We start from the raw sequence: 15,227 nt of genomic DNA on the forward strand, positions 1-15,227 counted from the left end.
CTGGATTTAAATCATGCACTGTGCATATATTTCTGTCATTGCTACAGTTGCAGAATTAGACACTGTGCCACCAATTACATACAGAATTATCTACGGTGAAAAACAAGCTTAGAAAATACTGCCTGAGGAATAATATTGCTTTATTCAGCACCTTTGGATTTACTGGTCCTTTTTTTAAAGTTCCGCTTTGTGTGAGCACCCAGGCAAGGAAGGGGGCAGCCATGTAACACTCCCCTTGCTGCAGTTTGTTCTACTATCCTCCCCTCTCTGTTGTTCTCCATTTCATGCATATAAGCACATGCTTATTCCCACCAAAACCCATAGACAACACACTTTACCATATGGAATCAAACAAAACTCAAACAAAACTCATATTTTAATCATTTTCAGCATGTGCACTCCTCAGCAGCCTTCCAAATGTTTTTAGATCATTTAGATTATCAGAGTGATGGCTTATTCAATGGATCGGATTTGATTCCATTGATGAGATGGCTTATATTTGTTCTCCTGTCATGTATTAATTTCCTACATTTAAACAAGCCCTGACTTTAACAAGTGATGGCAGTGGAAAGCCCAGAGCCCAGCTGCCAGCAGGAGCCCCATGTGCAAAGCCAAGCCCGGCCAGCCATGCTTTGCTGGGAAGGAACGACGCAGCACGTAAACGCATCCTCAGGTGAACTTTTTTTCCCTGGTGGTGTGTAGCTACGCTCATCTGCTCCTTTCCAAAAAGCTTTCCCTAGTGCCACTGCAGCAATTATCTGCAGGTTTTGGAATGCTGCTCGACACACGTCTGTGGTGCGGCTCCACAAGCCCAGAGCAGTGGGAATACGGGGTACAGGATAGCCCGGGATCTGCAGGAGACAGATGCAACACAAGCCCAGGCAAACCAATTCCTGCAAACAGCAAGGCAAAGAAATGGAGCTATTTAATTACTCCTGTGCTGGGAAGGGCACAGTGTATTTTGCATGTAATTAGCATTTTTTGTTTTTACCAACTGGAGCTCTTTTGCCTTCAAACACTGAAGTCTGAACAGAGAAAAGGATATAGCTACAAGAAAGTAAATGTATCAACTATTTTAAAATTAATTTCATTGCTAAACTGTACCTGTAATTGTTGAGATACAGATTCACATTCTGACATTAGCTGTGGTATAATTTCACCCTGCTTTCGGAGCTCTTCCAGTTCCTTTGAAAACATAAAAAAAAAAGCATTCAAGCTTCAATTTAAAACATAATGAACATTTGAGAATATGAAATTACTTTGCATATTTTATTGTATTCTGCACAGTATTTGGATGTAAAATAATCAAAATAGCATGTCTGTATTCCAAAACTCATTCTAATTTTCTACTAGAATACATTTTTGCACTACATTTTTGACTTGAATTTCTAAAACAGACAATGTAATCCAATCTCTAGCATGAATGCCATTAATTATATTAACGAAATCTTAACCTAAACCACATACCTATGCAAAAGATATATTCAATAAGAGAGAGACATCTGAAGGGCTGTAATGCTACAAGCAATTTATAGATGGTAGCAAAGAGCAAATTAGACATGAATTTTCAATGATATATGGCAGCAAAAAAAGGCCAATGGCATTATGGGCTGAATATATAGAGGCATCATTACAGAGCACAGCCGTCATGGGCTCTCCTCCACTGTACAGCTCTAAGGCACTCCCTCCCCCCCCCCAAATTTGTATTTGATTCTGGCATCACATCAAAATTGAGAGGACTGGCTGAAAGGAGTTCACGAAAAGAGCAGTGTGACTTGATAGAAGACCATGTCTCTGATGGGAATTGGGAGAGCTGAGGACATTAACACCACAAGTGAACACCACCAACGTGGGTAGCAGGGAAAGGCTCAAAGAAAGCCTGTACATTTTACAGATGGATTGTCAGAGCATCTGAAAAGCATGTTTGCAGGTCTAAGAGAAACTCTGCGACTTAAAGAGAGTGTGAGGTCCTCCTGCCCTTGTAGGTGACCATCTCAAGAGTAAAGTGGGGTAGATCCTCTCTGAGCTGTACTGACACACGGCAGCAAAACCGGCCCTATCTGAAAGGGAGATTTCCTGGCTACAAAAGGGGATTTCTTCCCTAGAGGTGAACTTACAGCACAATCCAGAATCCAAACTCAAGCTCTTCCACAGAATCAGACAATAACGCTTTTCCTCAAGGCCCCAATAATGCTTTTCCTCAAGCCCTCCCCACTCCCTTGCTTTAAGTACATCAACATTGAGCACTTCCAGTCTCTCCCAAATGTCACAAGAATCCAGTGTATCCTAGAGAGCATTTTGCTTTCTCCAGAGGTTTTCCAAAAGCACCAATACATCAATAAGTTGGGGGTTTTTTGAGAAATTCTGTAATTCCAGAACAACTCTAACTGTTTTTACTGTTTCCTCCCAGTTTTTCAGCATTAGTTAACATTAATGTAAGAAGACAAATCATATGATACTACAGATTTTTTTGTAAACTGCACCAAAGAATTTAACTAATGTAAGAGTAATTATACCTGGGCAATGTCCCAGCTGCTGATAGAGGGGAAAGAATGGATAACTTACCCTTTGTTTTGAAATACAAGCTAGAGCTCCCATGCATATATATCTGTATATACATAAATAATGCTGGGGGCTCACATCTCAAAATATAAATATATTATACCATACATACTTGCTATATAAATACACTGCTATGCTGTATACTTACTATATAAAGTATAATACAATGTGTGTATATATATGGTATATGGCATATGATATATATATATAAAAATATAACTATTTCACTAGATAGCTTTGTCTTGATTCCCATGCCTTTACATTTCTCTCTCCTTGCTTCCTACATGAAGAGGGTATCAGCAGCTCCTCTTACACAGCAATGTCCATGAGCAGGCTTCACGCTGGTTTGAATTGAAAACCATGAAAAGGTTACTTATGGGTGGTTTAGACCTAATGAAGAACCTGCTAATGTAAGTATGCAGTTTGAAAACAACTTAGTATATTGTCAGTGTAAATGGAAGACAGGCGTGTAATATTCACAAGTCAATCAATTTTCTGGTTCATTTGGTACCATAAAAATGTGAATCTTGAGGAAAACGCCAGCAGAGAATAAGAGTTATTATACATTCTATTACCACAGAAAGGTTGGAAAGAAAGCATGACATTTTCCTTTGAAATATGGGGCTGAAAAACATATTTATAACAGTGCATCAAAATCCATCTCCCTAAACTATTTCCTTGTGCCATCTTAAAACCCCTTAACAGCACTGCTTTTAAGAGCACCAGCAGAGATGCTGTAATGGCACATGGCAAACGTTACTGCACCTGCTGACAGCTTTTTCTCTTCAGCCAGCACAGAGCATTTGGTCACTGTAATGAAGGAAAAAACCAAGGATCCCATTATTTTCCCCACTGTTCAGAGGCTCCAAGCCATCAATATCATTCTCCGTAGAAAAAAGAACACCCTGTATGTCAAAAATGACAAACCGGGTTACTCTAAATGAATCCGAATTCCTCACTCTTGGCATTAGTCCCGAGATCAGAGGGAGATCGTAAAAAGGCAAAGCTGAAGACTACAAGCCATCCGCAACAAGAAACAGGAATTGTTACACAAACGCCAAGCGATTTTTGTAAATGATGCCTGTTTAATGATACTCCTGATGTCTATAGGAATTCAGCACATGGGGACTGGCAACCGAATCTGTTCTCAGCATACATCTGTCTGGCTTTGGGCAACTTGTTTCACCACTCCAGCTCTTCTATTAGGAATAAAGGGTATACCTAGAAATATCATGTTTGTTAACCACTGTCAAATTAAAGTGTGCTGTCACAATGCATAACGTCATGAAATTGAAACCTGAGGAACTCTACTGAACTATTGCTAGAGTTGTACACGGAATATCTAGAAAGGGGTCCCACCCTGAATCATTCTGGCTGTAGGTGAGCCAGTCCATAAATCTACATCCCAAGCGAGAGGCAGACAGACCCTCTCAAACCCTAAAGCATGACATTTCTGCATTCAGGGCACTTACCAGTTCTTTGTCCTGAAGTTCTGTTTCCAGTTCCTGGAGACGTCTACTCAGCTGTGCATTTCTTTCCTTCTCTTTATTTATTTCATTGCATTGTTCCTCCAGTTCTTCAATCTTTAAGAAATGTCAGACATTAGGTGAATTTTTTCAAATTTCTGAAAATCTGGGGCAGACCACAGCTGATGTAAAGGGGCATTGCTCCACTGAGCAGAGGGAAGCACGGACAATTTTAATTTGTCATGGATCTGTTTCTGGATCATAGCACTTGATTCACTGTAAAAAAATTATTGCTTCTTTCCTTAAGAAGAGCCAATTTACAGATCCATTAGGAAGCCCCAGGACTGTGTTTATTCTCTCTTGCACAGTATCTCATCTAATTACTCAAGAATGTGCTGCTAAAATAAGTGGGGCTGTGGATAAAATCCACACTTCATTGCTATGAAACCAACACAGGACTATAAGGGATAGGTTTTCTTAATGCAGTAAGGAGAAGAAATCTCTCTAGCGCTCCCAGCTTTGCCCCCTCAAGGGTTGCTTATTATTCTAGCTAGAGTACAAGGGACACAACATCAAAACTTTGGGGGGAGAACCAGTTCAGAGTAACGTACGCCGCTTTGTTCGCTCGCCCAGGGAGGTGCTTTGCTCTCTGCACACCTCCTCCTGCCAGCTCTGGACTTAGCTCCCAGGAGATGCACTTCCCACAGGCTGGCGGGCCAGCTCATTAAAAGATGTACTTTAATTCTCAGCTTCACGTTGCTTTGGGATTATAACTTCCCTCATTTGAAGGTAGAGCAATATGCAAAAAAATTCTGACCCAATTAATAAAGGAGAAGGAACTTCCTAGGGTGCTGCAGCGGCGCAGCGTGAACACCGACAAGAAACCTACTTGGGGGAAAAGCTCAGAAAAATCTCTCTGCACAGGAAAAGTCAGCGCATTCTACAGACAGTGTTGCTGCACAGCCTGGCTAGTCACCAGTACGATGACTGTGCAGCTGTAGTAAGGCAGTGTTTTGATAATCTCTTCATATCTAGGCTACAGCTACTGAGATGTGGGATGTTTCATCAGTTAATGAGAACAACTTTTCTCTGCAACAGTACAGAAAAGTAAAAAGCTACAAATTAGTAGCTAGTCGTAGGCATAAAATAGCAAATTATGCCATATTCTTATAACATACTGTTCCAGGATCTCAATTCTCCCCTATCCCAAAGAGCCTGGCCATAGGAACCCAAATCATGTAAAAATTAATTTGTGAATGTAACATCAGTTAATACAGCTCTGGTTTGATCTCTGAATTATCACTGCCCACACCTAAAATACATGCAAATAGATAGAGAGTATCTGCCTGGGAAAAAGGTTGCTCCACGTGGATTTTCAGTGCCAACAGGCAACCCAGGCCACCTCCAACGCTGAAATACTATTTGCAGCATACTGACATAAAAAAAAGATATATAATTCCATCCCCTCTTTGAAAGCAAACGCTAAACCCCCCAAAAATCCTCACCAGACTGATACAATCTGATCTCTACACTAAACGTCCCAATGATCCATCTAAGTGAGCTCGGAAAGGGTCCAGCTCTTTCAAATTCATTTAAGGCGAATAGCCTGAAATTATGCCCGTGAGTGGTGCTGATGGAAACCAGGCTCCCCTGTGCCCGGGTTGGTGCCAGCACTGCGTGAGGCTGCTACCAGCTCATGACAGATAGCATGGGATTATTTGAGGGACAATACCAATGACTAAACCGAAACTTGTTCTCTACTGTAGCTGCTCCTCACCCTCAGTCTTACACGTTGTTCTCAGTAACAGAGGGGAAAAGGCTTTGGGTGATGCCTCTTGGCAGGTTTCTGGACAAGATGTGCCCAGCGTTAGCATTGGAGGACCCAGCTCACAGCCCACAGCGCCAAAGACATAATTCCCATCCTCATTCCCCTGCCCGCCATGAAGATTTGCTTCGAAGTGGTTTCCAGCCTGGTTTCCCATGGGTAACCAGGCCATATCCTTGCTTTCTGCTCATTCATCATCCGGCAGTTTAACACGAGCTTTGAAAGGGGCATGAAATAGTACTCCCACGTTTAAAACCTTTCTGTTTTATCACCCCAGCAGCAGCCCCAGCCAACACCAAGCCTCCCAAATCAAGAGGCAGGGAGCTTCACGTGATGTGGTAGCACCGGTCCTCCTGCTGATCCCCAGCCCTTGGAACTTCCCTGCCCGCTGCGTGTGGAGGGAAGCAGCTGCCTCAACACCCCCTGTCCACCTCCCTTTCAAAGACAAAATCCATCTCCTAACACACACGAAGATAAAGCATCAGAAATCCAAGAGAAAGATCAATGGCAGGAGTGGCTAACTGGAAGAGATGGCTCTCCTGTGGGTACGCTCTGCTACCTTGGTCCTGAGTTGGTCATTTTCCTCCTTGCAGGCTGAGAATTGCTTCTTCCAGTGCTCGATGCTGGCTGCGGACTCCTGCAGTGCCGTGGTCAGCCTGGCATTGCTCTCCCGCAGCGTCTGCAGCTCCGTCTCCCACTTCTTCACGTTGGATGAACTAAGAAAACCAGGGTGCCATTAGGAAGCTTCACCTTATAATCCTGCGGATCATTACTCTTTACCTATCTACAAACTCATCCACCCATGGTGCATGTTTGCCAATAGTCTGTTGTTATAAGATCAAGCATACTCAGATGTACGTAACCTCCAGTGTTTGCAAACAGGGTTTTTCTCCAGGGCTGTACACAGTCCGTGCTCACCGCCAGAGCGGGGCAACTGTGCCTTGCTGAGCACAGCCTGGGGACCTGGTACCCGTGCAACGAAGCGACTCTACACATTTGCAGATGGTATGATAATTCAGAACAGAAGATGTCAGGGGGTTGACACTACTTCTATTTGATTTTTTTTTTTTAATGCTCTGCATTAAATATAAAAGTGTTACATAATGCTGAAGAATTAAACTACTCATTCCCCAAAGCTTCAAGCTGCAGCGCAGAGCACGAGATGAGATAGTGAATGGAAGGAAGGCTTTGAAGGTCCCCACATGCTAGTTGCTACTTGCCTGTGGAGGTGTCTTCAGCAGGAGGAACGAGCAAATGTTATGATTTGAAATAGGTTACGCTATTGAAATGTCAATAAAGAGAGATGATGTACTGCAAATATAATATATGCAACATTAGAATTGCTCACTGGGTAACTCTGCTTATGGTGCTGCTGCCTTACTTTTTAAATAGCTTTTTACGAGTAGCTTGATCCTGTTAGATTTTCTTTCCATTCACCAATATATTCACATGCAAGAGGCAGACAAGGCAAGATCCCAGTAGAGAATGATTCTATTTTAATGTTGTAACTTTGCATATTCCGACACCTGTATTTTCACTACGGCTGCAAATTACTCTTCTCGGCATTTTCAAATAATTTATCAAAGCAAATAGCAAAAAATGTGACTTCAAGGGGCGTTATCCACAGCTTTAGAAACATCCTCCTAAGACTTCTAAGCAGTCCGGTGAAATGATATTTCTCACTTCAACTTTCTATGATTGAGTTCATTCCTTTTTATAACTTTAAATATCCATATCTATTTTCATCAAAGTAAATGTAGCAACCTCAAAGAGGAAGAAGAGATCGGCATCACATGTTATCAGTAGCAATTGGTCCCCCATGGCTTTAATGTTATTTCTGTAGCTCTAAAACTTCACAAACGAAAGTGGATGTAAGAATCAGCATCAGCAGAGTGAAAAAGTTCTTATTAGATCAGGTAAAAACTAAATGTTAAATATTGCCCAACTGGATACCGGGATGTACTTGCTAAAATCTGCTCATTCATCCATTCTGCTGCATCATTTTAAATTAGTGTAATTACATTTGAATAATTTCTGTTAATAACATTAGCCATCAGATAATTACAGCATACTATTCCAATGCAATTTAGATATTAAAGGAACTTCACCTCTGGGCTAGAGCAATTTTTAATTTATCATTCTCAGACTTGAGATGTGCCTCAGCAGGACCACCGTGTGATGCTTTCTCGTCATCTGTCCCATTCACACTAGATGCTCGAGTGGATGATGGTGTTTCACGTCCAGATTCCTGCAGCACAACACACAAATGAACACTGGGCATCCCCTGCAACATCACACCACCAGTTTCTTTATAATCTTCAGCCCACACCACCCTGCTGAGACCTCGGCTGGGTATGCTCTCCTGGCAGAATAGTGGTAACAAACACATACCATTTACATCTTGGCTGCAAACCTGGTCTATTTAATAAGAATGAAAACATGATAATGATACATAAAATGGAAGTTTAAAGCATTAAAAATTTTTTTTAAGTGTTTTAACTGACAAGGCTTGTGTTTTCTAAAGGTTGTTTGCTTTTTTTAAGGTAATAAAACAATACAGTGCACCTGGAAGCATACAGAGTCCAAACTAAAAATAAATAAAAAAAAAAGAAGATACTGCTCCTCCAAAGAGATAGCTTTCGTAGACTGCTCGGTGCTGTTTGCCAAGAGAGAACAAACAAGGCGTACCATAAAGACCATGACCAAAGTCTTCAAAAAATGAGTATCCAAAGTCAGCTTCTCAGACTGATCTTTGTGGACCCCACAAAGGGGGTTAGTTGCAAGACTAAGAGCACTCAACAACTTTTTTTCTGACCATGCAGCTGAATTTCTCTCTGATCAAAATTCATCTAACTTTCCTCCAAACATAAGCCAAGGCCAAGAACTCCCACTGAACGGGGTTCATTCTTACCTACCACAATGCGTACAAAATTAGTCAAACATATGGATAGACTGGAACAACACTCAATTTCCCCAATCTGTGAGAAATTTGGATCTCCCCGGACATGGAGGCACTTGGCTATACACACTGTCTAGAAAAGTGTATTGTAAAATTAGCAACGCAAGCACTGCCTCTGTTCCCACCCCACAGCTTTCCATGAGTCACACCGAGGCAATGAAACACTGTGGCCACAAAGTCAGTCTCTCCATTGGCAAACCAAACTCTTACAAAAGTAGATTAGACAGATGACAAAAAGAAGTATCTCAATGTATCTCATTTACTGTCTGCTGAAGCACTACACTGTCTTACTTTCCAGTGACCAAAGTATGCATAACAGTACAAATCAAAGGATGTACAGTTTTCCCTGTTATTAAAAAAGTGATAACAGCTCAAGAATTGCTGAAAAAAATTGGACTTAAATGAAGGCAAAGAGCATGGACAGATGAAAAATATTCCTCTGACAACGTTAATGTCCAGCAGCTGACAATTACCTTCAGCAATCTTAATTTTATATACTTTAAGCTCACTGCCAGAAGCTGGTACAGTCTATTAGAAAATTTAACTTTAAATTATTTGTCCCGTATGCATGTAGGTATTAAAGCTAAATTACAAACCTGGGAATGATTGCTTGAGGTCTCAGTTTTCTCTTGAGATCTGTCTCTTGCTAGTTTGGCAGCTTCTTTTACTTCTTGGAATTTCTCTGCAAACTGGAAAAAGCATGAAAGATATTTATTAAAATTATTATCGCCTATTAAACCATTCAGATTTTTGTCTTTATATGGTTCATAGACCTCCAAAAGTGAACAACTCATTCTGATAATTTTAAATTTTTGGCAAGAAAAAACATTTTAATTCTTTGGCAGGGAGGTTCTCTCAAAAGGAACGGGGGTGTTTCTAAAAGAGGGACATCTCTGTAGCTCTGGTCGATCACAGTAAAAACTCATGGAGAATAAAAGGAGCTATTAGTGTCTCCTGTTTTGATTTGGTTTTGTTTATTTCCTCCCCCTCCTGTTTCACTTGGTGTTGACAGTCTATTAAAGTCGAAAGTATTAAAGACATATGTCTGGATAAAAAAAATTATCAATGTCTTCTGTTCCTAAGAGTAAGTCAATTAAATTAAAGAATGCAAATGAGCTCATCTGCAGGACGCAAGCAAGGAATTACCAAGACATAGAAAAAATGAGAATGTAGATCTGAATGTACGATGGGGCCAAATGAAAACACAGCTTTTCTAGTCTCATTTTCTTATTACTGGCAAAAATAAAGGAAGAAGACTTCAAGGAAAGACTTGAATGCTTCCTGTAAGAGGGTTACATCAAACTGGGGGAGGCAGGGGAAAGGAAGGATAAAGATGAAAAGTGACGATCCCAATCTCTACAAGATGCTGTAGGACATTTGCTCCAAAGCCAGACTGGCACTTTTGAAATACAACTATTATCACAGCCAGTCACGGTTGCAGGGCTTTAAACACTTTAAATGGTGTTTAAAGTTTTAAAAGGAGGATTGCAAAGATGGAAGAAAAGGCACAATACATAATTAATTTTTTTAATTAAGATGCATCCAGTATAAGAATGAGTAACTTTGTCTTTCTGCTAAAGCACCTTGGTCTTGCTTGCCTGTGTTTTGAGAAACTTGAAATGCTAGAAAGACGTATGAAATGTAAAAATATAAATAGATGTATTTTATTGCACAGTTTACGAATAAAAGGATTGCCATTATATCCTTGGATAATTCAGAACACTTATGACAAAACTGTAAATAAAAGCATTAAAAAAATATCACATTTTATAGTCAAGGAATGGGAAGAATCATTATCCACTTACTAATCTTATCGTCTAACTTTTAGATTTACAGCAGGTATTTAGTATGCTCTCTCTCAGTAAAATACTGGGGCTATAAAGACTGATAAAACAAATCTTCTCCAACTGGTCTAAGAGAAATCTGGATTTTTATGTGGAGGCACCTGTGTTTTGTATAACCTACACAAATGGAAATTTCCAACAAACACACATACATCATTCTTAAATCCCATGGACAAGCACGTTCTCAAAGCCAAGTGAAATTACGGGTGTAGACTATGATCTGTGATGATGCTTATGAATGAAGATCGAGCTCTCGGATCCAGCTGTTTTCTATACAACAGCTGAAATTGCATATGCAAAGTATGTGCTATCTGATGGCATGTGCAGTCACTACACACACAAATGACTTGATTACCTTTGCAGCGCGCTATAAAGATCATTAGGAAGAACTACATTGCATTTTCGCTTTAAGTGATTTAACTCCAACTTTACACAAAATGTATCTCCTGCTGTGACAAAACAGCTATAACAAACTGATTATTTCTAAAATATTGTATCAACAGTAAGTTCTACACTTGGGTTTCTCGCAAATAGTAAAGGGCTGTTTTCAGTCTCTTTTACAATAAATCTTTATGGGCAAGTATGAAAAATTTATGAGGGTTCTTCATGGCCTATATGAAACATGAAAAGACGAAAAGAATTGGAAGTGATCTATCAAATTTTATTTTTGCAGCTATCTTCACAAAGCACACAGGAGGCTGCTGTGAAAAATTATGTGAGCTGAGAAAAGGACATTTTTCCATATTTCCATAATAAAAAATTACATGACTGAGCAAAGCTAATTTTCAATATAAAACCAATAATGATTTCATCGCACAATAGATTTCAGCCATGCCTCTAGTTTACCAATACATGTATTTAACGCTTTCGCTTTTAGAAACAAGTACAAATAACTGATTTTTTCCCCCTCTTAGTGACAGATCTTCAGCTTTAAGAGTCAAAATATTACCCTTCATTCTTATTGTTATTACAAACAAAGACAGCTGTAACAGAAATGGCGGTGAAAGACTGTCTCTGGTTTTTGTTTACCCCATACACTTGGAAACAGTCAGTCCATAAAGAGTTCTGCTGCCACTTCTTTTTAATTCTTAGCTAATTAATACCTGCTAGATTTTACTAACAGTCCATTTTTGAAAGCTACAGAGGATCACTTGGCTTGTTATGAATTAAAGCCTTTCACTTGATTAGTCTTCTGAGTACAGCAACACAGTGGTGACAGCCCAAACTTGTCTTGCATTACCAATGCTAATTGCTACAGCAGCAGACCAGGCGTTTCTGAAGCTAGTCAGATCCCAAGGCCATCTCCGAGAGTGACGGCATGGCCACAGCGTCTAATCATTGGCAGAAAGTAGAGATGCTTTCTCTCCACTAACCGATTTCTTCTGTCCCAAACACAAATAATGGACAAATCACTGATACTACAAAATCATGTGCTGCCTCCAAGATCTAAGTTGGCTTTGAGCTATCTAACCATTGCAACAACAGGGAGTGCTTCTTCAATGTGAAATTTCTAGTTAAAAAGTGAAATAATCTTCTATTTAGCAAATGAAAACTTGGTAAATGTGGTCTCGAGGGACAATGAATTTAAAAATATCTAAAAAAAAACCTAAAAGAAACCCATCACACTCCTTCTCCATCCATCTTCACCCCCTTCATCTTCCCTTTCCTCCACCCTTGTCCTCGGGCAAAGTTCCCCAAAATTAGCAAAAAAAAAAAAAAAGACTGAAGTAGGAGAAATGCCAGCTAAAGACCACTCCAACAGTCCATCATGGATTACCTGACGTGTCTTCCCATGTCGCAGGAAGCTGTGAGACCAAGCTACAATATGGAAAAGATTTGCTGCTACCAATGCTTGTGAAGCCTTTCAGTCTCGGGCTGCTGCAGCCCATGAGCCCTGGCTGATTATGAGTCTTGGCCAGTGAAATTTAATGGGGACTCAAGGATGCTACTGTGCGCTGCACAGATTATTTAAAGGCTGTTCAAATCTGCAGCCAGCTTGACACCTGGAGAAATATATATATAATTAAATAGACCTTCCTAACATTTTATACATTAGAAAGTGTTATTTTGTATGTGTAAATTTTAAGCTCCTGATCTAGCATAATATTTTACATCTCCTACTGACAAATTGTGCCAGTGTCAGATAGATGAAACAGCTGCTCCCACCCAAAGCAGTCTCATAAATATTTCATCGCCCTCTCAGTTTGCAGAAGGCTGGGCGATGCCATGTTCCCATTGGGGAGCACTGCTGTGCCGTGACCCACAGTGCACGTGTTGCTTTTTTCTGGATGAGCCCTCGGTACTGGGCAGATCGGCAGCAAAAAAGACTATTTACTCCAGAAAGCGGCCGGTAATTTGCACAGTGTGCTGCCAGCAGCGATGCCGGTTGGACCCGGGGGGGGCTGCACTGGGGCAGGGGCAGGCTCTGCTCCCAGCTTCCTCCCCTGCAACACAGCGCCTGGCAAATACCGTACACATAATGTGCACGCTTGCAGAGAAATAGAGTCCGGTGTTCCCCAGATGCTGGATACAGTTGCTTTACGATGTGCAAAGTCTGGGTTTACTGGGTTTCTCACCTGTATAAATCTTTGTCCCTATGCCCTTGACTACCCCAGCTCCTCAGAGAGCACGCCTGCCTGGAAGCATCCTGAATGACTGCAGAAATTTTATTTAACCGCTTCATGTGCAAAAGACATCACTACCTTTACAGCACCAGCCCTGCCTTTTCAGCACATCCAGGCACACCATTAATTCTCTTCTGATTCCTGTCTCGATTTGGCTGTAGCAATGTTTGAATAATGCCTTGAGGCACAGGGTGGGAAGGGGGGAAAGGAGGGTCAGCGAGTCCTGCAAGAGGGGAAAAGGACCCTGAGTAGGACATCAACTTTAAACCCTGGGATTCTCCCAATGAATGTGAATGGTAATTAGGTTACTAGGTCACTGAATGCAGTTTTCATTAATGGCTTATGTTTAATTTGAATTGCTTTTCCCTATAGGTATGGATTAATGCTTAAGTATCTCAAGAGAAGCAAGGCATTAGAAAGAGGTAACATCTTTTATTAGGCCAACCAATATACTCAAAAATGCAGACTTTTTTAGGCGTGCTAACATCTTCTCCTGCCTCATTATTATTCATTGTTTTCAGCAGACATTTTTCAGCTTTATTTATTTATTTATTTATTTTAAGCCAGGGCTATTGATCTCTGGTTTAGTGGCGTTTTAGTGTGTTCTTCCAATTCCTGACTAAAAGCTTCAATTATTTCCACTAAAACTGGCAAGATTTAATTTATATCTTTTATAAGAGTTTAATGATATCAACATAAAATGAAACTTGATTTTACTATTCCCAATACACTTATACATCTGTAATGTCTCCACCATCTCTGATCTTTCTTACTAATGATTCAATAATTAAACTAAGGAGCACAGATGATACGGGATATCTCGTCCCATCGCTTTGCATGGTGGTAACAAACCACCTTTTCTTACATCTTCCAGCTAGATAACTGTCAGATTATTTTTTTTAAATAGATCATCTCAAGTCATTTTCAGAAGTGCTCTCCTTAAGCTCCCCTTCCATATTCTGACCAGGAAAAAGTCTTTCTGCTGATTTGGAAAGCTTTTGCTGCAAGTAGAACACTGTGGGCAGTGAGCACTTCAGCAGATCGTACAGTGCAAACAGATGTGCAAACCGATCTGGAGAGTAACACAGCTGGTGCCGAGGCCCCTGTGCCCACGCAACATGTTTTTCAGATTGGTTCTAGTCCGGCCACATGCACATTAAAGAGCTGCTTTTGGATACCAGCATTAAATTTATTCTAAGTACATGTTTGGACAGTTTTGGAGAATACGGTAAAACCTCTCTGAGTAGGATGCAAGGGCTTCGAAATGTACCTCCTGCCTTGCTATACCTCTTGTCTCCTGAGCCATCCTCAGCACCATCTGCTCCATGCATGGAGCGTGTTTAATCCCAACCTGCACCGAGGTACCATGTGGTCACCTGTCATATTGCAGAGGTGCAACTTCAGTAATAACAAAAACTACTGTCCAAAGCCGCTAATTATTTCATTTGGTGTCCAAAAGTTGCATTGTATCATGCTTACCTGTTACTCAAAACAAACTATTCCCCTACATCCACCTCAATCCTCCCATATTCTCATACTACTTATTAGCTACTACGATCACCTCTTTGCCACAGGAGGGAAGAATATGCATAGGTGATATGAGCAGTCCTCTACACTCGAGTAAGCATCATAAAACATAACCAGCACCTCATTCTTAAAAACAGTTTTGCATGTGATTGGTTGGGTGGCCTTAGCATCCCAGAAGAGCAGATTATTGCCATGGCACTGTTATGGATATCCCAAGTCCAAGAATAATTTAACATGAAAAGTAAAATATGCTTTACCTTTAATAAACAGTTGCAAAAACTGCAATTCTCTGGAAATTGCAAAATCCCAGTAAGACAGACTTAGTATAATAAATTCCTATAACAATTGAGTTGTTGAAGAAGTCCTTCTATTGCAAAGGTCTGCCTTTGCTATTGTAGACACTACAGGAAACATCTTGTT

The 15,227-nt window shown here is 40.6% G+C and overlaps 1 protein-coding gene across 1 annotated transcript in view; it reads right to left on the bottom strand.

The window, feature by feature from the left end:
* Positions 1-15,227, bottom strand: part of HOMER2 (homer scaffold protein 2) — a 58,493-nt gene that overhangs the window by 543 nt on the left and 42,723 nt on the right. Inside the window, exons 4-8 of the mRNA XM_082489035.1 lie at positions 9,409-9,501; positions 7,962-8,101; positions 6,413-6,569; positions 4,035-4,145; positions 1,105-1,185 (exon numbers count right to left, since the gene is read on the bottom strand). Of these exons, the coding sequence (XP_082345161.1) occupies positions 1,105-1,185; positions 4,035-4,145; positions 6,413-6,569; positions 7,962-8,101; positions 9,409-9,501 (582 nt within the window). The remainder of the gene's footprint in view (positions 1-1,104; positions 1,186-4,034; positions 4,146-6,412; positions 6,570-7,961; positions 8,102-9,408; positions 9,502-15,227) is intronic.

The sequence above is a fragment of the Vanellus vanellus genome (assembly GCF_965231255.1).
Source record: "Vanellus vanellus genome assembly, chromosome: 11".
Classification (NCBI taxonomy): Eukaryota; Metazoa; Chordata; class Aves; order Charadriiformes; family Charadriidae; genus Vanellus; species Vanellus vanellus.